Source organism: Peromyscus leucopus, chromosome 1 (genome assembly GCF_004664715.2).
Source record: "Peromyscus leucopus breed LL Stock chromosome 1, UCI_PerLeu_2.1, whole genome shotgun sequence".
In the NCBI taxonomy this organism is placed as follows: Eukaryota; Metazoa; Chordata; class Mammalia; order Rodentia; family Cricetidae; genus Peromyscus; species Peromyscus leucopus.
Genome location: NC_051063.1, coordinates 172,600,325 through 172,624,033, shown reverse-complemented (window position 1 = coordinate 172,624,033; position 23,709 = coordinate 172,600,325). Strand labels below are relative to the sequence as shown.

Below are 23,709 nucleotides of genomic sequence, written 5' to 3'. Positions count from 1 at the left end.
TGACCTCACACCTCTCGAACTCCCCAGCCCTGCCATCCACCCCAGCCCCTCAAAAGGTCACACGCACTCACCTCCCGACCCGTAAGGATATGCCGGGCCAGCTTGACTTTGGCGAAGTTGCCCTTCCCGATGGTCCTCAGCAGGCGGTAGTTGCCCACATGGGGTTGTTCCTCCGGGCAGGAAGCGATCGAGTTCCGGCAACGGGCACCCAAGGAGCGGGTGGACCAGGATGGCCCCTTGTCTGAGGATCGACCACTGCCCAAGGTGCCATGCTGAGCGGAGAGAAGAAGCATATGAGCCATCCAGGCCCTCCCCACCAGAGGCACCTGAGGGCCAGGGTGGGGGGGGGGCCCTCTGGAGCTCTGGCCACTGTGCCCTCCTGCCCCTTTCCGAACTCAGGCCATAGGAAAATGATGCTTTTGGGACCTCCCCCTCCCACAGGGGCTGTGCTCGGATGGTGGCGAGCTTGCCCAGCACTCTGGAGGGTGGAGGCAGGTGGATTGGGAGAACAAAGTCATCCTCCATTACACACTGAGTTCCAGGCTAGCCTGGACTACATAGCAGGATTCTCCTTTTGTCTTGTTAAGACAGGCTCTTTTGAAGCCCAGGTTGGCTTTAAGCAGATCATGTAGCTGAGAGAAGCCTTAGTGTCCATCCTCCTGCCTCCACTTCTCAATGGCTGGGATGATAACTGTGAACCACCACCACCACACACACTGGGCTGCACATGGTCTCCAGAAAAACCAAGCACCGGGGAAGTATTTCAGTGGTGGGTGGAGCGCTTGGTTCCCTGGCACAAGGCTCAGGGTTCTGTGCCAAGCAATGCACAAAATGGGGGGCCTCTGAGACCCCCCACCCTCCCCTTCTCACGCCTGGGACCACCACCATCCTCGGGCTACACTCTTCTAAATGCTGCCAACCTCAACCCCCATGAACGGCGACCCCCATCCAGACGCAACACTCGCTTCCCGGCCAGCACAAATCCCAAACACCCTGTTTCATCCACACGCTTGGGCCAGCCCCAAGTCTATTTTTCTTGGGCTGAGGGAATGGGGAGGGTGGGAGAGGGTCTCAAGTAGCTTAGGCTACCCCCAACTTGTTATGTAGCCAAGGCTGACCTCGAATCCCTGATATTCCAGCTCTGGCCCACCAAATGCTGGGATTACAGGCCTGCAGTCCCCACACCCCGGCCTTTTCCAGACCCTCACTTCTGTACCCCAACACATCCCTGACCTCATTCCTAGCTGACCATCCAGACATGTTCACGGTGGTCTCCTCGCTACCCAAGGCCCAGCTTCCCATGGCTTGAAAATGTTACATTGAAAATTCTAGCAATCAGCCAGGTGGAGGTGGTGGACACACCTTTAATCCTGGTACTTGGGAGGCAGAGGCACATGAGTTCAAGTTCAAGGCCAGCCTGGTCTACAGAGTGAGTTCCAGGACAGTCAGGGCTACTCGGGGAGACCCTGTTTTGAAAGACCAAAAACAAACAAACAAACAAACAACCACCACTCCCCCCCACAAAAAAAACTCCAGCATTTTCTTTTTGTTTTTTGGGTTTTTGGGGGGTGGTGGTGGGTTTTTTTGTTTGTTTGTTTGTTTTTGTTTTTTGAGACAGGGCCTTATGTAGCCCAGGCTGGCCTTGAACTTACCATGTAACTGGAGATGACCTTAAACTCTCTATCACTAGAATGTCTCTAGTACAGAAATGTTACTCTTTCGTGATATCCTATTTATTGACGTATTTTTCCTTTCCTTCCTTCCTTCCTTCCTTCCTTTTTTTTTTTTTTTTTTTTTTTTTGATACTGGGTCTCATTCTGTAGCCCAAGCTGGGCTGGAACGCATAATAATCCTCCTGCCTCTGCCTCCCAAGGGCTGGAATTACATGCATGTCGGGTTTTACGTTACAGCTGAGACAGGGTCAATCTCATGTAGCCCAGGCTAGCCCTGAGCTCCTGATCCTCCTGCCTCGGCCTCCCAAGTGCAGGGATTACAAGTCTGTGCTACCATGCCCAGCTTATACCTAGTTTATAATTGACCCTCCTGATCAGCCCACGTCTATATGAAAAGAGAAATCAAGCTCGGAATGGGTAGACTCGGGGCTTCTGGGAGGGTCTTAGATGGGGGGGCTGTTTCACGGCCACTGTTGTCCTAGATTCTCCTGCAAACAACAGAGCTCTTTATTCTGCCTAAACATCCCGTGCTGGGCACTCTGTCCACCTCTCCGCGAAACACTGTTTCATCCTGACCGCCCTCCGCCACCCTGCCCAAGTGTGACATGCCGGGCCAGCCATCTCCCACGCCATCAGCTCCTCTGGTCCTGCTGCCCTGTCCTGACTGAGAACCTCCAGGGACAGGGCCTTCCTTTCTTGGCCAGACCTCCCCCCATGTCCTCCTCACAGCTGAGGGGAAGCAGGACCCAGGACAGGGAGGAAGGGAGAAGATGGACCAGTCAGAGAGCTGAGGCCCAGGCTGCCTGTGTCAGGGAAGCTCTGCCAGGCCACCCCATAGCAACAACCAGAATTTCACAAGCACGGACAATCTATGTATCACCACCCGCATTTTACAGGTAAGGGAAACTGAGGCCTGGAGCTGGGATCCGAACCCAGCTATTTTGCCAAACTGGTATTTTTTTACAGGTATCACATAAGTCTGACCCATAATTCTACACCTGTTTATGTTCAGTTCTCATATACTACAGGAGACACACCCCCAGCCCCTCACTGGGGGATTCTAGGCAGGGGCTCTACCACTGAGCCACACCCCAGCCCCTCACTGGGGGATTCTAGGCAGAGGCTCTACCACTGAGCCACACCCCCAGCCCCTCACTGGGGGATTCTAGGCAGAGGATCCATGGGTGCATTACGTTCCCAGTACCCCCTTCTCTTTGTGTGTGTGTGTGTGTGTGCGCGCGCGCGCGTACGTGTGCGTGTGCGCGTGCGCGCGCGCGCGCGCTCACCTGTGGAGGTCAGAGGTCAGCTTTGGGTATCTTCCTCTATTACTCTCCACCTGAGTGTTTGAGACACGCCTTCTTCACTGAATCTAGAGCTGGACCGGCCGGCCAGCAAGTGCCTAGTATCGGCCTGTCCGTACCCGCCCCACGGCCGGACCCAGTGCTGGGGCTTCAGGCGTGTCCTGCCATGCCCAGCTCCAACGTAGGCGCTGGAATCTGAACCCAGGCCCTCATATTCCCACAGTAAGCACTTGACCCAGCCGCCTCCCCATCCCACCCTCCAGCTCTCATTTCAATTTTGAGATAAGGGCTTGCAAACTTGAAATCCTCCTGCCTCGGTTTCCCAAGTAGCTGAGCTCACTAGCTTACTCCACCACGCCTGCTTCCACGTGGTTTTTACTAGGTGGATGATACCATCGGCCAAGTCTTGTGCAGACAGGCACCCACACGCCATTCCCAAGGGAGCCCGGTGAGGGAGGCCCCTGCGCCCCCACAGTCCAGGGAGTAACAAAGGCTGGGACTGGACAGGGGCCAGCCATGTTCACCCAGCTTCTTCACCAGAGGCAAGAGGTTGATGCCTACCAGGCCCGTCAGTCATCCCAGCTACTTGGGAAGCAGCGGCCATCGGGTTTTAAATTCAAGATCTGGGGGGGGGGGGCTGGGGGGGGTTCAAGGCCAGCCTGGACAACTCAGTGAGATCCGGCCTGAGGAACAAGTGAAAGAGCTGAGAAATAATTCAGCAGTAGAGCACTGTTAATCAGGGGCTGGGGGTGTGGTTCAGTGGTGGAGCCCCTGCCTAGAATCCCCCAGTGAGGGGCTGGGGTGTGGTTCAGTGGTAGAGCCCCTGCCTAGAATCCCCCAGTGAGGGGCTGGGGTGTGGCTCAGTGGTAGAGCCCCTGCCTAGAATCCCCCAGTGAGGGGCTGATGGTGTGGCTCAGTGGTAGAGCCCCTGCCTAGAGTCCCTCAGTGAGGGGCTGGGGTGTGGCTCAGTGGTAGAGCCCCTGCCTAGAATCCCCCAGTGAGGGGCTGGGGTGTGGCTCAGTGGTAGAGCCCCTGCCTAGAATCCCCCAGTGAGGGGCTGGGGTGTGGCTCAGTGGTAGGGCCCCTGCCTAGAATCCCCCAGTGAGGGGCTGGGGGTGTGGCTCAGTGGTGGAGCCCCTGTCTAGCATGCACAAGGCCCTGGCTTTACCCCTCAGTACTGTACTGTGGATGTGGTAGGCAGAGCCCTGGGCCTGTGGTCCCGTCCTTGCTAAAAGAAACAGACTACCCCAGGCCGGGTCGTTCCGAATTCCACCCCTGCGGCCCTCACCACTGTCCCTGCTCACACCACTCGCACCCCGGCTCCACTGTGGGTCCAGCCACAGTGAGCATGCTCAAGCCTAGACTCAAGCTTCCTTCCCCAAGGCTCAGACCCAAGGGCACAGGGCGTGTGGATGAGCAGGCCGGGGACTCTGGCCTGAGTCCTGGGCTCCAGGCTCCTGAGTGCTGATCCTCCCAGATGCCAGCGGCAGCGCTCACCCCCCCCCCACCCCCAGGGGCAGGCAGGTGGTGGAGAGGGAAAGATAGATAAGGTCTCTGATCCCTGCTCAGCCAACAGCCTGAAGAAGAATCCCTGTTGGGTGTTGCCAGGGGGCTCCCTCTAACACAAGAAGCCGTCTGCCGGTGGAGGGACCCCTGGGAGGGGGTAGCTGGGGCAAAGGACGATGAAACCCCCCAGGGGTCAGAGGCAGGAGCTAAAATTGGCCAGCACCACCAGCTGGCCCGGATCCCTCCTGACGGACCAGTGCCCTAACACCAGGCCCGTTGCTAGGGGACATAGGGACGCTGGCCCCTGGTCTAGTGCCCTAGAACTTGGGGTAAAAGAGAATGCCCGCCTGTGGCTGTAGCAGGGGAGGGGTCTGAAACCTCAGGCTGCCGAAAGACAAAAATCATCCTTATAGACTGGAGTCAGGGGTTGGGTTAGGGTTAGGGTTAGGATCCCTACTACGCGCCAACAAACTTAGGAACGCGGGGAAGAGCAAAGCCCGCTAGGAGCCCAATTATCGCACAGATTTGGAAATCGAGGCTCAGAGAGGTGAGGTCACTGGCCTGAGGTCACACAGCAATGTGATGTGAATCTGAGTCTATGTGAATAATTAAGGTAGCAACAACCACAACACAGTGACCTGAGGAAGTCCCTGTCGGGGAGGTGCCAGCACCAACCCACCTAGAAGGAAACTGAGGCTGGAGCAGGCTCCCTGAGCTTGCCTGACAACTAATGACAGCTGGAGTTTGAGAACGCACCGCCTTCTGACTCAGATCCACAATCATGCCAGCAGCCAGCAGCCATGAGCGCCGCCTATGTACCAGCCTTCACCCACATGTCTCCGGCAATTCTTTGCGGGACTCAAGTCGTTACCCCCCACCCCCCCAACACACACACATACTTCCCAGGGCAGGAATCGGGCTCAGGGAGGGAAAGCCAGTGGCCTGAAGACACAGTGCAATCTGGCACAGGGAGGCAGCATCTGAACCCAAGACCCGGGAACCGAGCACCTCTCTGGGGTGACTGGGGAACCAAGGTGGGTGGGCCTGGCTGAAATCTCCAACTTGAAACTTGGGCCAGTAGGAGAGAGGGGCAGAGGGAAGTATCCGTGACATGCATTGGAGACTGAGATAAAAGCCTCTGGTTGTATTCACGAGGCAGAGGAAGGTGGGTCTCTGCGAGTTCGAGGCCAGCCTGGTTCACAGAGCGAGTTCTGGGACAGCCAGGGCTGCACAGAGAAATCCTGTCTCTGAACAAAAAGTGTCTGGTTGGCTCGGGTGATGAGAGGGGGGTGGGGGAACCCACATCCTAGTGGGAATGGATTGAAGAGTTGGTTCTGAGGGACCTGGAAAGCTGTCAGAATTATGGGAAATGCGGGGGGGGGGGGCGTGCTGTGAGAGAAGGAAGCCCTGGGATGGGAGACAGGGTACCTCCAGGAGTCCCTGAACCAGATGCTCGGGGCCCAGTGAGCTCGCAGAAGTCAGGGCTAAGGGCCCACAGCACGGGAGGTCAAAGGCCTGGGCAGAGCAACCCCAGGGGGGAGGCTTAGAGCCTGGGGTCCAGTCCAGGAGCCTGAGGGCGCAGATCTGAGGGCAGGAAGCTGAGGCGAGAAGCCTAGCAAGGAACCGGGGGAGGGTGGGGTGGGGTGGGGGGAGCTCCAGTTAGCAGGAGGATGGGGAGGGGGGTGAGGAGGGGTCGTGAGGCTGGGAGGCTCGGCTGGGGCTTGCCTGCGAGCTGAGAGGCTCAGGAGGCGGCCGGGAGTCAGCCTGGTCCAGCGCCTGGAAACCCAAGCCCCGGGTGGAAGCCCGCAGCTTGGAAGCCAAGACTTCCTGTAGGAAGACCAGCCGTGTCTGGGTCGCATCTAGGGGAGCCCAGGAGAGCCAAGGGTCCAAGGACGGGGCCGCCGGGCCGAGCAGGGCCAAGCCGGGGAGCGGAGGCACCTTGAAGGACCCAGGCAGGGCCCTGGGCCCAGGTGGCATTCGGCTTCCTGGGGGAGGCGGCTCCTGGGGACTGACTAGGGGTGGCCGCGGGAGCCAGCACCCCGACAAGCAAGAAGAGGCAGGGAGGACGGCAGGGCCAGGCCGGGTCGCTCGGGCCTTGCTCGGGGCGGGGGAGGGGTGGAGAGCCTGGGCTGCGCCTCGGGGCCCCGGGGCCGGGCCGAGCCGGGAAGGGTCGAGGCGAAGCCGCCGCGGGCGCAGGCGAGCGAGGAGGGGACCGACGCGGCCGCCGGGGAAGGGAGGGGCTCCGGCGGGCAGGGGAGGGGGCTTCCTGGAGGGAAGGGACGGGGCGGAAGCGCTCTGCAGAGGGACAAGAGAAGGGTCCAAAGACAGGGGCGCCCCTAGGGGTCGGGCTGGGCCGGGGCTGCGGGGAGGAGGGAACCGGGAGGCCTCAAAGTCATGGGCAACGTCGGTGGGGGCTGCGGAGCCCGGGAAGGGGGTGAGCGCCGGCCGGGCCGCTGCCCCGGCGGGGTGAGGGGTTCCGGGGCTGGACCCGAGCAAGGTCCCCCGAGGGGCTGGGCCCCACTCACCGTGTCCGAGTTCCGATCGTTGCCCGGGGCGAGCGCCGTCCTCGAAGACATCTTCTCCGGGGGTCCCAAGAGGGAAGGGGACAGGGGCGGCCGGGTGGGGGGGGTGGGGATCCCGGGGTCCCCTCTCTTCCCCTCCCCCCCCAGCCGACCTGGGGACGCGAGCTCAGAGAAGCTGGGCGCCGTGGACGCCCGAGTCCTCGCTGAGCGAGCGAGCGGAGAGGAGAGCGAGCGAGCGAGGGCAGGACGGGGGAGGGGAGGCGGCGCCGGGGGTCCTAGCGGCCCCGTGCACAGGGAACCCGGGGCGCCATCTGGGCGACGGGCAAGCGGGAGGGTGCACGGGCGGGGGCCGGGGAGGGGGCGCGGAGCCGGCCCGGGGCGGCGGCAGAGGGAGGCGACCGAGGGGCCGGGGAGGAAGGGACGTCAGGGGGAGGGGCGGGAGGGGCGGGGCCGGCGGAGGCCCCGCCCCCGCCGCCGCCGGCTCTTAAAGGTACAGGCCCGGGCTGGCTCGGGGGCTTCTGGGGGCGGAGGCAGGTCCGGGCGCGCCGGGTCTCCGGCAAGTTCCCACAGGAGGACCCGGGAGTCGCCGGCCAGGAGGAGGAGGAGGGCGGAGAGATGCCGAGGAGCAGGGCGCAGAGGGAGCTGCTGAGGGATGGAAGAGACACACAGACACAGACAGACACGAGGTGGGAAGAAGCAGAGTCACAAAGAGAGAGACAGGGAAGCCAAGGACAGAGACAAAAGGACTGAGGGGAGAGAGAGAGAGAGAGAGAGAGAGAGAGAGAGAGAGAGAGAGAGAGAGAGAGAGAGAGAGAGGAGAGAGAGAGAGAGAGAGAGAGAGAGAGAGAGAGAGAGAGAGAGAGAGAGAGATGGTGGCAGTGTGCCTGTCATCCTAACACCCGGGAGGTTGAGACAGGTAGATTGCTGTGAGTTCGAGTCCAGCCTAGACTACACAGCAAGACCCTGTCTCAGGAAAAAAAAAAAAAAATAGAAGCCAAGCCATGGGGTGAAGAGAAGAGGGTCAGAAGTTCGAGGTCATCCTGAGCTTCAGACCCGGGGTAGAAGGGTCAGTGCCTGGTGGATGACAGGCAGCCCGTGCTGGCCTCACGTTCCCAGTCTGCAATGACGGGCAGGGAGCCCAAACAGGTATAGACCTGCAGGGGCAGACGACCAGAGAGGGCGAGGGCTGTGCCGAGGTCACACAGTGCCACTGTGTGATGGGAGGGAGTAGGGGGTGGCAGAGTCCCGGTCCAGAGCCAGGTGCCCCCGGGGAAGGTCTCCGCCTCGCTGACTTGGGAAGTCCTCCTGAGCCTCAGTTTCCTTTTGTGGAAATTAGATGGTGCCAAGCATGGCGGTGTCCTAGAAGGTTCAGAAGACCCGGGGCATCCTCTCAACCACACAGTGAGTTCAAGACTAGCCTGAGCTACGCGAGCGGGATCCTGGAATGAGGGGAAGGGACCAAGTGCTAGAGCTAGCCCACTGGAAACCATTATGGGACTGACAGCCGTTAAGCATGAACACGGTTAAAAACTAAATGGTGCAGGCATGCCAGCAAGCAGAGTATATTCATATTCAAGCTGGGAGGCTGGGGAGGCGGCTCAGCAGTGCAGAGCACTGGCTGCTCTTGCAGAGGACCTGGGTTCGGTTCCCAGCACCCACACGGTGGCTCACAACTGTCGGTAGCTTCAGCTCTAGGGAACCTGATGCCCTCTTCTGGCCTCCACAGGTGCTGCACACACACACACACACACACACACACACACACACACACACACACACAAACACCCAACGCATAAAATAAATACATAAGGTATAAAAGGCCCCAAACAACTGTGGGCGGCAGGGTGGGGATTATTTCTTTATTACATTTGAACAAATTATTAAATTTGGGGGGTGGTTTGACTGTGGAGGTCAGAGGACTTTTGGAAGTCATTTCTTTCCTCCCGCTCTCTGGGTTTGCAGGATCAACCTTGAGTTGTCGGTCTTACATGCAAGCTCCTTTACTCCGGAACCAGCCCGATGCATTTATGTATTTTGAGACTGGTCTCGTGACCCAGGCCACCTGAAGTTACCCTTGATCCCCCTGCCTCCACCACAGGGGCTGCTGAGCCTGCAGGGGTGAACTACCACACCCAGTTATAGCACTGGGAATGTTGGGGTTTGTTTTCACAGGGGAGAGCAGGAACACAGTCTCCTCTCCCACAAATTATGCAGTCAGCTCCCACATTTGGGGAAATTGAGGGGTCAGCACATCCGGATAAGCCTCGCCCTGAGAAATGAAATCCACCTTTGAGATTGCGCTCACTCCCCTCCCAGGTAAATGCTGTTTGTTTTTTGAGACAGGGTCCCAGGCTGACCTTGAACTTCAGGCCATCCTCCTGTCTCAGCCTCCCAAATTCTGAAATGATACGTGTGAGACAAACAGTTTAATGTTTTTTCTCTCCTTTTGTACATGGTCTCACTGTGTAGCACAGACTTGCCTCCAACTTTTATCCTCCTGCCTCAGTCTCCTGAGTGCTAGGAATTTGAATTCGGAACCCTGGTCTCTTACCTGCAATGACTTCTTTCTTTCTTTCTTTCTTTCTTTCTTTCTTTCTTTCTTTCTTTCTATTTCTTCTTCAGTAATAATAATGCAGCCAAGGTGTAACTACAAATCAAACTGCATATATAAATAAAATGCTTCAAACCAGGTTGGTAGCACATGTCCAGCATCCCAGCACTTGGTAGGCTGAGGTAGGAAAGACTGTGAGTTCAAGGCTAGCCTGCTCTACAGAGAGTTCCGGGGTAGCCTGGGCTATATAATATGACCACACCTTTAATCCTAGCATTCGGAAGGCAGAGGCAGGTGGATCTCTGTGAGTTCGAGGCCAGCCTGGTCTACACAGTGAGTTTCAGGACAGTCTCCAAAGCTACACCGAGAAACCCTGTCTCGAAAAGCCAAAAAAAAAATAATAATAAAAACAAAAGTGGGGGCTAGAGAATGTTAAGGGAGGAGTTCTGGGTGGCTTTCTAGGAGACTTGTGGCCCCCAAAGACTCTTCAGGGAAGGTTAGGGTCCCCCACGTGGAACATGCCTCCTCCCACCCCAGCCTTCCCGGGACCAGCTCTGACAGCTGCAGTACTCACACTCACCACCAGGGGGCAGATGGTTGTCTTCCTACTCACTCTTAGGGTCTGTCTCTCTGTTCCCACTTTCCAATCCCTCCTACAAGCGTCTCCTAGACGTTGCAGAGACTGAGTGTTACGAAGTGGATGAAGCTTGAAAATGTGACATTTAGTGAAAGGAGCAGGACACAAAAGGTCACATCATACAATTTGTTTTCTACGGAATGTTCAAAAGAAGGAACTCCACCGAGAAATACCAGCCCGGGATTCCTGGTTGCCCAGGGCTTTGAGAAGGGCCAGAGAGATGGCTGTCAGAGTCTGCGCGTTCTCTTCAAGGTGATGGAGACGTTCTGGATTCAGATGCTGGCGCCTTCCGCTGCAGCCCTGTGAGTGCACCAGGACCCACTAAATTGCAGGACATAAAAGGGTGAACTTGGGGCTGGAGAGAGGGCTCAGCGGTTGAGAGCACAGGCCGCTCTTGCAGAGGACCCGGGTTCAATTCCCAGCGCACACACAGCGGTGGACAACCATCTGTAACTTCAGTTCCAGGGGATCTGTCTCCTTCTAGCCTGCTTGGGCATTGCATGCGTCTCATGCACAGACATACATACACGTAGTCACTCACACTCATTATAAATAAATATTATACTTTTACAAAATGTCAGATTCTACACAGAGAAAACCTGTCTTAGGGAGTGGGGAGTCAGATTCACTGCATCCACGCTGGATTGGGCGAGTCAGGGAATCTGTAAAGGAGATAGATATGAACTGGGAAAGAGTACCATGGGAGAGCACATGATCAGCTTGCACAGGACCCTGAATTGGACTCCAGCACCCCCACCCCAACCAAACACACACAAGGAAGGGTCGGGCATGGGGGCACACCCCTTTAACCTCAGCACTTGGGAGGCGGGATCTCTGGGAGTTTGAGGCCAGCTTGCTTTATGTACTTATTGAGTTCCTGGCCAGCCTGGGCTACACAGTGAGACCTGTCTCAAGAAGAAGAAGAGGAAAAGGAGACAGACAGATCAGCTGGTGGGATGTACTGGTGGGACTTGACAGAGCACTGCCAGGTCCCGGGGAGACTGTCCCCCAGCAGGGCAGAGGAGGAGGGCACAGCCTTGCACAGACGCTGTTAGGCAGAGAACTACATTTTTAAAGCCACACCAGAGCTATCCCACTGGGTCCCCAGGCCCAGCCTCTGGGACAAGCGGGGTTCCCTCTGAGCCCTGCCCCCTGAGCAGGGGTTGAGACCCCATCCAGGGCTCCACTACTCTAGAGCGCTGCTGTGGGCCCTTCTCCAGCTCAGGGTGTCTCCCCCGGGTACACAGGATGGTGTTGTTACCTTGGGAGGCGTGAAAAGCAGGCAGAAGGGCGGGCAGATTCCAGCAAAGCTCGGAGGGGGGGGTGAAGGGTGGGGACAGGGGGCTGTGGCCCTTGTTACAGCAGGGCCCAACCACAGCCTCGCTCAGAAGGGCAGACAGATAATGGGGCCTTCCAGCCCCTGGCCCCAGAGAGGGAGGGGCTTCCTGACAGGAAATTGTCCTCCTCCAAGCCCCCCCTCCTCAGATCCAAGCTCTCAGCAGTCCTGGCCCAAGTAGTCTGGTGGCTGGGCAGCAAGAGGGGACAGAGGGACAGGCACGGACAGAAGACAGGAGGTGAGTGTCTGGGGTGAAAAGCGCACACCCCCAAGTTCTTCCCAGGACGGGTGCCTCATCAGAACCCAGAACCTTGAAGGCAGGAGGGCTGGGTGGGCAGAGGGAGGCTATGGCTGAGTTCGGAGGCTGCTGCGGGAGAGGCAGAAGGCAGAGTGCAGGCGAGGCCTGGAGGACTCTGGGTTCCAGAGAGGGATGAAGGACCGGTAGAGATCTGGGGGCCACTGGTGGAGGAGGGAGAGAGGAGATGTTCCATCTGATGCACTCTGATGGGGAGGCACAGCGGAGATCCAGTGCTTGCTGCCTCCCAAGAGATGAGGGACGCAGCACCCAGAAAACCGGGCTACAGCCGCACACCTGCAGTCCCGGCACTAGGGAGGCTGAGGCAGGAGGTTGGCCAGTTTGGATCACATAGTGACTTCCAGCCAGCTTGGATTAGAGATCTCGGCTGTCTGAATAAATAAATACATAAAAAGGCCAGGGCTGTGGAGATGGCTCAGCAGGTAAAGGTGCCCGCTGCCCCCGAGGAACTGGATTCCCTTTCAGAGACGCACAAGGTCTAAAGAGAGCTGACTATCGCAAGTTTACATCAGACCTCCACACACAGACCATGACACGTGTGCACGCCCCACACACAAAATAAATAAATTAGTAAATAAAATTAGCCGGGCGATGGTGGCACATGCCTTTAATCCCAGCACTCAGGAGGCAGAGCCAGGTGGATCTCTGTGAGTTCGAGGCCAGCCTGGGATTCAGAATGAGTTCCAGGAAAGGCTTCAAAGCTTCACAGAGAAACCCTGTCTCAAAAAAACCTAGATAGATAGATAGATAGATAGATAGATAGATAGATAGATAGATAGATAGATAAAATGAGAGGGGGGGCAGGCGAGGCTAGGATTGGACTTGGAGGCTTCCCTCTGGTGATGGGATCAAGGTCTACAATGTGACTGTCAGTTAGAGTCAGGTTTAAGGACTTCTAAAAAACATTTTTCAGCTGGGCGGTGATGGCGCACGTCTTTAATCCCAGGACTCAGAAGGCAGAGGCAGGTGGATCTCTGTGAGTTTGAGGCCAGCCTGGGCTACAGAGTGAGTTCCAAGACAGCCAGGGCTACACAGAGAAATCCTGTCTTGAGAAACAAAAATAAATAAATATTTTTCCCAGTCTCATGTAGCCCAGGTTGGCCTCAAACTCTTATATGCCCAAGGATAGTATTGATGCTCTGGCCCTCTGCTTCTGTGTCCAGAGAGCCTGGATTATAGGCCTGCACCGCAAATACTCTCCTGTGCTGGGCTGGGAATCTGGGATTTTGTGCAAGCCCCGGAGTCTGCCGGCTGCACCACTGAGCCACATCCCTTGCCTTGGCTTTTGATGTTTTGACCTCACATGCCTCAGATAGACCTCCTGCCTCTACCTCCCGAGTGCCAAGATTAAAGGCATGCTCTTACCACACCAGGTTTGCGGGTTTGTCTGTACACAGGGTCTCAAAAGCGTGTGGCCCTCCCGCCCCAGCCTCCCGGGCAGGCGCTGGGATCGCGGGAGGCTGTGCCACCATACCCAGCTCGCTGCTGAGGGCTGGATAGTGTCAGGATTCCTAAGGAGGGTTTGGGGAAAGGCTGGCAGTGAGGAAGAGGAGGAGGGGCCGGGAGGGGGAAACGCTGGTGGCCTAGACATCCTGCAGAACCCGGAGGCTGGGGGCTTGAGCGCGCGGCTCGGAAGTGAGTCAGGGGCCTGGGCACCGGGAGGCAGCGGAGGGCGTTGGAGGGGGCAGGATGTCGGAGCCAGGTTGCCGAGGGAGGTGTCGGAGCCAGGAAGGGGAAAGGGGTGGCGGGGGAGAAGGGGGGGGTTTGGGGTGAATGCTGCTGCCAGTTTGGGAATGTGCTGGGAATATGCTGGGAAGAGTTTGAGGGGTACCTGGGAGGCGTTAGACCGATTAACTTTCCGTTGGAGTGAGCGGCCAGTCAAGTCTAGGTATTGCTAGGCTCGCTTGGAACCAGCAGTTACAGGGCATAGAAGTAGTTTTTGGGGATGGGAGCGCCATCACTGGGAGGGATGGGGCCACTTTTCATTAACTTGTTTGCGTGCGTGCGTGCGTGCGTGCGTGTCCGGCGCTCACGTGCCACGGTGCGTGCGCACGTGCAGGCCAGAAGACGACTTTTAGTGGTTCATTCCCTCCTTCCACCACATGGATAGGAGGCGTCCAATTCAGGCTTGGTGGCAAGTGCCTCTACCCACCGGGCCACCCCACTGGCCCTGGAACCACTTTTGGGTGAGGCATGCGGAGCCTTCCGGAAGAGGGGAGACTAATAAATCCATGTGTGAAGAGTGTGTGCCCATGGGGGGCGTGTATCAATTTTACACCACCTTGGGGGCTCCAAGCAAGGGGTTGCTAGGGTGACCGCCTCATTCGGGGATAGGGGCCGTGGAAACTGGAGGCTGTCTGGAAACCGGAGGGCTCCAAGGCATCAGTGGGGGGTTACGGGCTGTTTAGGTTTAGAGCCTTAGTTCGGTCTCCTACCACAAGAACAAACACTTTTACCCACAGCCGCAGCCTCTCTCCAAGGTGTCCTGTCCACGGGTCCACGGCTCCTCAGTCTCCCCCTTCACACACTTGCTTGGTTCAAAACCACCTCTGGGGTCTAGCCCGTGGGGAGAAAGAAAATGAATATCCAGTGGTTTATTTACCCAATCTTGTCTGGAATATTAGGCAGCCCTTGAAACAAGGGAACCAGGGCAGTGAACGTCACGAGTTCATGACACAGCAAAAGAAAAAGGAAGTACTGGGTTGCAAAACACAGACATGCAACGCCTCTTTTTTTAATTTTGATTTTATCTTATGTGTATTCACATTCTGCCTACATGTCAATACACCACTTGTGTGCCTGGTGCCCACAGAGGCCAAAATAGCGGCATTGGATCCCCTAGGGATGGAGTTTCAGACGGTTGTGAGCTGCCTGCCATGTGGGTGCTGGGGATCGAACTCAGATCCTCAGCCAGTGCTCTTGACCACTGAGCCAACCCCTTGGCAGCCTCTCCAGCTTTTATTATTTCGTGAGTCAGGGTCTCACTCTGCATTCCAGGCTATCTGGGAGCTCACTGTGTGGCCCAGGCTAGCTTTGAACTCAGGGTGACAGTTCATCTCAGCCTTCTGAGCTCTGAGATTACACATGTGAGCTGTCACACTGGATTGTTCCTTTGTTTTTAATATTTTTCTAAATATGGGTTGTTGTTTTTTTAATGGTGGTAGAGATGGAATCCAGGGACTCATGCATGCTAGGAGAGTGCTCTACCATTGAGCCACATCCTTTGCTCTGGTAGGGTGCGTTATCTTGTTTTTTTATTTTAGATGGAGTCTATGTAATGAGGTTCTAGTTGGCTAGAACTATATAGCCCACAATATAGTCCAGGCTGGCCTCAAGCCCACAGAGATTTTGTCCGCCTCTGCCATCTTTGCTGAGCCTGAAGGGTGCATTTTACCAAAAAAGAAAAAAGAAAGAAAAGGGGCCCTTGAGAAGTCTCAGTGGGTAAAGGCACTTGCAGCCAAGCCTGAGGACCTGAGTTCAATCCCCGGGACCCACATTAGAAGGAGAGAACTGACTTCCTCTTAAACGCTGTGGCACTCTGGTGGTCGTGTTCAAGCACACACAATACGCATAAAGTTCAAATGATGACTCGGGGCTGAGGTATATCTCAGTGCTGGAGCAGGGGCCCTGCACTTACCAGGCCCCTGAGTCCTATGCACAATACTGAAAAGAAGGTAAAATAAAAATGCCTCCCATAGCTCGCTAGTTCCCTTGGGAAACATTCCAAGTCCCTTGTCACAGAGTTCAGGTCCTGTGTGGCCTGCTCCTCATGACCTCCTCCCCCCCAAGGAATGAACTGTCCACCTCCTTCCTTCCTTTGCTTCCTGTTAGCACCCATTCCAGAGTGCCTGGCCCATGCTCTGAGCCAGGGACGCAGCAGTGACTGACACAGACCCAGCCCCGCTGTCCCCAGGCTCTCAGTGCAGATGCAGACCTGTCCCCAGACAGGGACAACCACAGAGGGAACCATAGGGAGTCCTGGGGTAGCAAGAGACCCAAGGGTCAGGAGGACTTCCTGGAGGAGGCAGCCTTGGGACTGAGATCCAAAGCATGGAGACCTGGCTCCATGTGGGGGGACACGTAGACACAAGCCCAGAGACAAGGAACCAGGAGATTTATTAGCTCCGGTGAGTGAGTGCGCAGCCTGCAGATCCCACAGCTCTGATGAGAGGTCTGAACTTCGTGCCCATGGCACTGAGGAGCTGTGGAAGGTTCGGGAGAGGAAGGATCAGGTTTATGCTACGTGGAAGTCTTCAAAGCGGAGCTGCCATTGCCAAGAAGCTGAAAGGGCATGGTGGTGCACCACTGTAATCCAGGAAGCGGAGGCAGGAGGATCGGAATTCAAGGCCAACCTGCGCTACATGATTTCTGCCTCAAAAGTAAAATAAGCTTGGTGCGGTGGCTCACAGCTGTAGGCACACTTAGGGGACAGAGGCAGGAGGATCACCTCAAGTTTGAGGCCATCCTAAACTACCTACTAAGTTTCGGGTCAGCCTGTACTTCAGTCTGAAGAAAGCCCGAGACTGGGGCAGAGAAGAGGTCATCGGTTCCAGCTGCGAAGGGGGTAAAGGATGGAGACTTAGAGATGGACAGGACTCAGGACAGTGTGAACCCTGGGTCACAGCTGTGTCCCACTGCCTGCAAGGAGTGGATCCCAAGACCTAGTAAGTTTCTTGTTTTATGGCAGTGTTGAGTATCACACCCAGAGCCTTGTGAATGCTGGGCAGGGGCTCTACCACTGAGCCACACCCCAGCCCCTCACTGGGGGATTCTAGGCAGGGGCTCTACCACTGAGCCACACCCCAGCCCCTCACTGGGGGATTCTAGGCAGGGGCTCTACCACTGAGCCACACCCCCAGCCCCTCACTGGGGGATTCTAGGCAGGGGCTCTACCACTGAGTCACACCCCCAGCCCCTCCCTGGGGGATTCTAGGCAGGGGCTCTACCACTGAGCCACACCCCAGCCCCTCACTGGGGGATTCTAGGCAGGGGCTCTACCACTGAGCCACACCTCAGCCCCTAACTGGGGATTCTAGGCAGGGGCTCTACCACTGAGCCACACCCCAGCCCCTCACTGGGGGATTCTAGGCAGGGGCTCTACCACTGAGCCACACCTCCATTATAGTTTTGGTTTGGTTTTGTTTTGCTTCTAGTTGTTTGTTAGTGTGTTTTGAGACTGGGTTTCATCTAGTCTTGCTGGCCTGCAACTCGCTATGTAGACAGACCCTGCTGCTGCTGAACAGGTGTCCACCCTCCGGTTTCTGTCTCCAGAGTGCTGGGGTTATAGGGGTGTGTCACCACATCCATCTCTTTTATCTTCTTAATATCGTCCGTCAGCTTTGTGTGTGTGTGTGTGTGTGTGTGTGTGTGTGTGTGTGTGAGAGAGAGAGAGAGAGAGAGAGAGAGAGAGAGAGAATGAGTGGGAGGGAGGGAGTGTTTCCTGTAGTTTAGTTCAAGCTGCCCTAAAAACTTTAGTGTAGCTAAGACTGGCTTCGAACTCCCGACCCTCCACCTCCCCGGGGCTGGGATTACCGAGGGTGGCTGCCACATGCGGCTTTGTCTTCGCTGTTCTGAGATCAGATGCCATTAGACATCCCTGCCTTGCCTGGAACTCTCAATTCTCCTGCCTCAGCCCCATATGCTGGAATTGAAGGTGGGTCAGGATGCCTGGCTTGGAGCCTCCAAGTATCCAGACCTGTGCCTGGCCCCTTCTAATCCAAGCCCTCAGCACACAGGGACGCCGTCACCAACACCACCTCGTTATTTTCTGCAGGTGGCCCGCCTGTCAAAATGCCAATCCTGAAGAGTCTGGGGGTGGGAGACCCCAAGGTGCCGCGGGCAGGGACTCTGCCCCTGCGGTCCTCTCGCAACCCCTTCGAAGACGCTCCAGCGCTGGAAGAAGAGGCCGGGGAGCCGGGGACACTGCCCAACGGGACATCGTGTGGCCGGCGGGCCACGCTGGAGAAGCTGGCCGGTCTGGCCCACTTCCGCCTGGGCTGGACCTCGGGCCGACGGGCAGGCAGCCCCGGGGACGGGCAAGCCCGCTCTTTCTTGGGCCGTGTGCTGGCACCGGGTATACGGAGGAGCTCAGCCGATTTTGGCCTCCTGACCCGCTTTCAGGGGTTCCGAACCCATGGCGATGAGGAGCCAACTGGAGAGGCGGCTCGAAGACTGGCTTTCCTGAGACTCGGGCGTGGGCCCAAGCCCCGGCGGGCATCCCTGGCAGAGAGAGTGGTACCTGCGGGCGAGGCGGCCCCTGAGCCCCCACCCAAAGTCCCGGAGCCCCCAAAGATGAAGGAACCACTGTCGGGTGAGTGAGTGGGGACTCTCGACGCAGACCCGGGGGGGGGGGGGGGGGGGACACGGACGCGGAGTGCGCTCACTGTATCCATCAACCGTAGAGGGGGCGTCCCCCGTCTTTCTACCTAATCTCATGCCAGCCTTCATCTCTGACACCATCTCAAGTCACACAGCCCACACCCAGCCATCCTTCCCTGAAGTCCGTATTTGGGTCAGCAAGATGGCTCAGTAGGTTCAGGTGCTTTACTGCACTAGCCTGAGGCGTAAGTTGGATCCCTGGAACCCTCATAAAGGTAGAGAGAATGGAGTCCTCAGAGTTTTCCTATGACCCCCCACCCCCCACCCCGCCACATACACATATGCACATGCACCTTCCCCAACACACATATACAATCATAAATAAATAAATTATTATTAAGAAATCACAGCCAGGCAGTGGTGGCTCACGCCTTTAATCCCAGCACTGGGGGGCAGAACCAGGTGGATCTCTGTGAGTTCGAGACCAGCCTGGTCTACATTTCCTGGAGCGAGATCAAGGACAGGCACCAAAACTACACAGAGAAACCCTGTATCGAAGAAAGAAAAAGAAAGAAAGAAAGAAAGAAAGAAAGAAAGAAAGAAAGAAAGAAAGAAAGAAAGAAAATCACATAAGCAAAGGAGGAGGAGGAGGAGAGAGAAGAAAAGAAAGAAAAGGAGCCAGTGAGATGGCTCTGCCCACCAAAGCACTTACAGTCAAGCCTGATGACCCGAGCTGGGTCTCATGGTGGAAGGGGGCATTGACTTTCCAGGTTGACCTCTGACCCTGACATGGGCGCACACACACACACACACTAAATAAATGTGTGCAACTGCAAAGGTCATTTTCAACCTCTCATGTCCACGCCCGACACCAAATAAAAGCCCAGGTTGCGTGCCCCATGTTCCAGAACTCTGTGCACGCCGGCCCTGTTCCCCGATACCCCAGCCCAGCTCGCCTGGCCCTGAGCTCCGCCCCACCCCCACCCCAGCCCTAGCTCAGGCTGTGCAGCCTCATTCCTTCGGGACCTCACCCCCACCCTCCACCTTCCACTTCAATGTCCTGTCCAGGCTTGCTTTTCAAAACACCGCCCCAGCCGCTCACCCCCACCCCCACCCGCAGCACCACCCCCACCCCGTCCCGCAGCACCACCCCACCCCCGTCCCGCAGCACCACCCCACCCCCGTCCCGCAGCACCACCCCCACCCCCGTCCCGCAGCACCACCCCCACCCCCGTCCCGCAGCACCTGGGTTACCTCCTACGGCCACTTTAGAGAGCAGAGGTAGTTGGTTCTGCACTGCGCCCAACAGGCGCCTGTAGGGGACCCCTCCATGTCTCTTCCCAGCTCTGGCTGGTTGCTGGGAATCTGGACGCCTTGGAATCGTGGGCTCATTCTTCTAATCTTCCACCCCTGTGTGGAATTGTCCCTGTGGCTCTTCCCATTCCCCTCTCTGTCTCTGTCTCTGTCTCTCTGTCTCTCTCTCTGTCTCTCTCTCTCTGTCTCTCTCTCTGTCTCTGTCTCTCTGTCTGTCTCTGTCTCTCTGTCTCTCTGTCTCTCTGTGTGTGTGTGAGAGACAACAATTTGCAAGAGCTAATTCTCTCCTCCCACCATGTGGGTCCAGAGGATCAAACTCACTTTGGCAGGCTTGGCAGCAAGCGCCTCTGCCTGCTGAGCCATCTCCCTACCCTCGATTTTCTGTTCCTAAGAACACCAGCCTTTGGCTTAGGACCTATGTGCTCCTGGTGTCCAGGAAGGTTGTATTTCTACCTGAGGTCACACTTGCAATACTGGAAGACTAGAAGCCACATCTTGGTTGAGAGGACACAGCCAACCCATAATACCAACTCCTCTCCATCCTCAGCCCCACTCCCACGCCATGCTCCAGGGCTTCCTCAGCGTTCCTCTCTTCCTGACCTGTTCTCGGGCTGTTCTCAATTCCGGGGGCTGTGGGGCAGCTTAGCCGGAAAAGCCAGGAGACCCAACTCCATACCCAGAGCCCAGGGAAAGATGAAAGGAAGAAGCCACCCCACAAAGCTGCCCTCCGACCATACTCACACCCAGGTGTGTGTGCCCCCCCTCATCATATACACACTTACAAACAATAATAATGAATGAATAAGGGCTGGAGAGACAGCTCAACCATTAAAGGCTAGGCTCACAACCAAAAATATAAATGGACAAATTCAATTATTTTCCTTTCCTTTTTCATGGACAGGGGATTGAACCCATGGCTTTCTACCCTTTCGTTTGTTTTTTTTTTTCCCTTTATTATTGTTATTTTATGAGCTTGCCTGCATGTATGTATGTGCACCATGTGTGTGCAGTGCCCCCAGAGGCCAGAAGAGGGCACTGGATCCCCTGGACCTTGAGTTGTGAACCACCATGTGGGTCCTGGGAACCGAACCTGGGTCCTCTGCTCTTCCAGTGGTCTCTCCAGCCACTGTATGGTTTTTGAGACGGTCTCACTATGTAGCCCTGGCTGGCCTGGAAATGTGTGAATGAGGCTGGCCTCCAACTCAAGGGCAATCCTCCTGCCTCTGCCTCCTGAGTCCTGGGATTGCAGGTGTATGCCACCACACTTGGCTCTTTTTTTTCCCCCTCCTAATTTTGAGACAAGGTCTGCAAAGTAGTCCAGGCTAGCCTTGAATTTCAGTTCCCTTCGGCGTCAGCCTCCCCAGTAGATAGGGTTATGTCTGCCTCATCGGGCCTGGCTTTCTTGTTCCGTCGGCAAATCCCAATGCCAAGCTCACTCCAAATCCCAATGCTAAGCTCACTCCGACGCTAAAATGCCCTCCACCCCACTCAGCCTTCTTCCCTGCCCCCCAAACTCCGTTCCCCCCCAGCCCTGTGCCAACCCTACTTAGTCCAGCCCCATCCCCCACTTCACGCTTCAGAGTCAGGGGACCTTCCCGGAGCCTCCTCTGTCCTCTGATGCCCTCCACATCCTGGACAGAGGCTATTTCAGCCCCGTCTCCCTGGGGACTGGGGGAGCACAGCGCAGAGAGGTGAGGAGGGGGTGACTGGAGCCCCCGCCTTCTGGAAACGGATGGGCAGAAATAGCGCTGCTCAGGAAATAGCTTCTCTGCCAGGGAGGAAGCGGAGGGGGGGGAGGTGTTGAGGGTAACTCTTGGCCAACGGGACCCTCCTCCCCCTTGGCCTCTACTTCAGGCCTCTCAAACCTATGACTCCCCTTTCTGCCGTGGGTCCCTCCTGTGTAGAGCGTGGCCTTACCCTCACAGCCATTCTACCCCAAAGACCCTTTTCTGCTCTCCACAACCTGCCCAGCCTGCCCAGCCTGCCCCTTGCCCCCTCCTACGGCTATCTCCATCAATTACTTACCTGGCTCTGAACACATCTCTCACCCGCACAACCCCCCCCCCCCCCCCGTCCCAGCCCCTTCCTACAAACCCGGTGTTTTTCCTTTCCCTGACCTTCTTGTACCTGAACATCCATCCATCCTTCACCGCTTTCTCTAGCTGTCCCCTTCTCCAGCCGCTCCCAAACTCTCTCATCTCCTGCTTCCTTCCTCCTTATATTCCTCTCTGTGCCGCTCAGCCTCGCCTGGAGCTCAGGATAGCCCGGGATAGCCTGGAACCCAAGGGCACTCCTCCCACCTCAGCCTCCCAAGTGCGAGGATGGCAGATGAGAGACCACACCACCCGCGGGCAGGTTCCTCTCCAAAGCTCCTGGCCCCAAGTCTTCCATCTTCCTTCCCAATCGCTGCTTCCCCAATTCCTTCCCTCCTTTTGGTCCTTTCTGAGGACTCATTACTGACTCCTTTTTATTTTTATTTATTTATTTTTTGAGACAGAGACTCATGTACCTCAGAAATGGCCTCAAACTGAACTCTTTTTTAAATTAACTTATTATGTGTATATGCTTTGCATGTATTTCCGTGCACTATGTGTGCTAAGGAGGCCAGAAGAAGGATCGGATCCCCCTCCAACCCTGAGACCTTTGATCCTTGTGCATTCACTTCCCCAGTGCTGGGATTATAGGCAGTGCCGCGAGGCACCCCACCCCCTACCCCACCCCCACCCCCACCCCGCGGAGGACAGAGAACAATTTGCAGTCATCAGCTGTACGGTGTGGGTCCTGAGGATGGAACTCAGGTCGTCAAACTTGGCAGCAGGCACCTTTGCCCACGGAGCCATCTCCTGGAACTCACAGAAATCCTCCTGGCTCTGCCTCCCGAGTGCTGGGAAGAAAGGCGTGCGCCACCGCCACCACCCGGCTCAGGCTGCTAAGCACTCTTGAGTGCAATTGCTGATGTTAAGGGCGAGTGTCACCAAGGTTGACAACCACACTCACGCTCTCATTTGGGGGGAACTAGTGGTCCAGTCCCCAGCCCTGACACCCTCTCCGTATCCCCGCCCCCTCTCATTTTGGGTGCCCCGCTCCCTGACTCTCCCCTCATCCCCCCACTCTCATTTTGCGGGTCCTGGGGGCACCCGCCCCGCTTCCTAACACCCCCCTCTCTCCCCCGAACCCCTTCCACAGTGCTGGAGATCCTGGGCCTGATCCAGAAGCGCGAGCTGGCGCGGGCGGACGAGCACATCCTGGAGCTGGAGGCGGAGGCGCCGGCGGAGGCCGAGGCGGGCGCGGGGCGGCGCGCGCGGGACGTGGCGCTGCTGTACGAGGCGCTGCAGCGCGAGCTCTGGGCGCTGGTGCGCGAGGCGCTGGCGGCCCCGGGGCCGGGCGCGGGCGCGGTGGCGCAGCTGGGCCGCGTGCTGCAGCAGGAGGAGGCGGCGGACGCGCGGCGCGGCCCCGCGGCGGCCCGCAAGCTGCGCGCGCGCTGGGCCGAGGCGGTGGCGCGCGCGGCGCGGGAGCGGCTGGAGGAGGCGGCGGCGCCGGGCGCGCGCGGGGCGCTGGCGGGGCAGCTGGAGGCGCTGCGCGCGCGCCTGCTGGAGGACGTGGCCGCGGTGCGCGGCCGCCTGGCGCCCGCCTACCCCGCGGGGCTGCGCGCCGGCGCCGTCTACCTGCGCGGCTACCACGAGGCGCTGGCCGAGTGGCTCGGGGCGGCCGCGCGCCGCAGGCTCCCGCTGGCCGATCGCTACGCCCTGCTGCACTGGCACCATCAGGTGTACCCCAGGTGAGCCTGGGGCGCCCCGGGCCGTGCGCGTTACCCCAGACACCTTGTTTGAGGTCTTGGATTTAGGGGGTAGGGTCTCATGTAGCTTTTTTTTTTTTTTGAGACAGGGTCCGGCTCTGTAAACCAGTCTGGCCTTGAACTCAGAGATCCGCTTGCCTCTGTCTCCTGAGAGCTGGGATTAAAGCGAGCACCGCCCCACCCAGCTTTTTTTTTTTCTTTTTCTTTTTATTTACATGCATGCCTATCTGTGCACATGTAAGTTCACAGGCATGCGGGTGCCTGAAAGAAACCAGAAAAGGGCACTGTATGGAGCTGGAGTAACAGGCGGGTATAAGTTCCCAATGTGGGTGCTGGAAATCAAACAGGTCCTTTTCAAAAATTCCAGCAAGCGCTCTTAACCTCCGCGCCATGGCTCCTCCTCCTCTTCTCCCCCTCCCCCATAACAATAATCAAGCCT

At 57.2% G+C, this 23,709-nt stretch overlaps 2 protein-coding genes and 1 pseudogene across 3 annotated transcripts in view; 1 reads left to right on the top strand and 2 right to left on the bottom strand.

The window, feature by feature from the left end:
- Mark4 (microtubule affinity regulating kinase 4) overlaps window positions 1–7,414 on the bottom strand; it is a 34,771-nt gene extending 27,357 nt beyond the window's left edge. For both annotated transcript variants that reach the window (XM_028893839.1, XM_028893840.2), the window contains exons 1-2: window positions 7,006–7,414; window positions 72–272 (exon numbers count right to left, since the gene is read on the bottom strand). In XM_028893839.1, coding sequence (XP_028749672.1) covers window positions 72–272; window positions 7,006–7,056 — 252 coding nt within the window. In that variant the 5' untranslated portion in view covers window positions 7,057–7,414. The remainder of the gene's footprint in view (window positions 1–71; window positions 273–7,005) is intronic.
- Window positions 7,415–9,171: 1,757 nt separating this feature from the next.
- On the bottom strand, window positions 9,172–9,326 carry LOC114709919 (annotated as a pseudogene).
- A 2,218-nt stretch (window positions 9,327–11,544) lies between these two features.
- The window catches only part of Exoc3l2 (exocyst complex component 3 like 2), a 33,036-nt gene continuing 20,871 nt past the window's right edge, over window positions 11,545–23,709 (top strand). Inside the window, exons 1-3 of the mRNA XM_037201690.1 lie at window positions 11,545–11,764; window positions 17,616–18,152; window positions 22,661–23,252. Coding sequence (XP_037057585.1) covers window positions 17,633–18,152; window positions 22,661–23,252 — 1,112 coding nt within the window. The 5' untranslated portion in view covers window positions 11,545–11,764; window positions 17,616–17,632. The remainder of the gene's footprint in view (window positions 11,765–17,615; window positions 18,153–22,660; window positions 23,253–23,709) is intronic.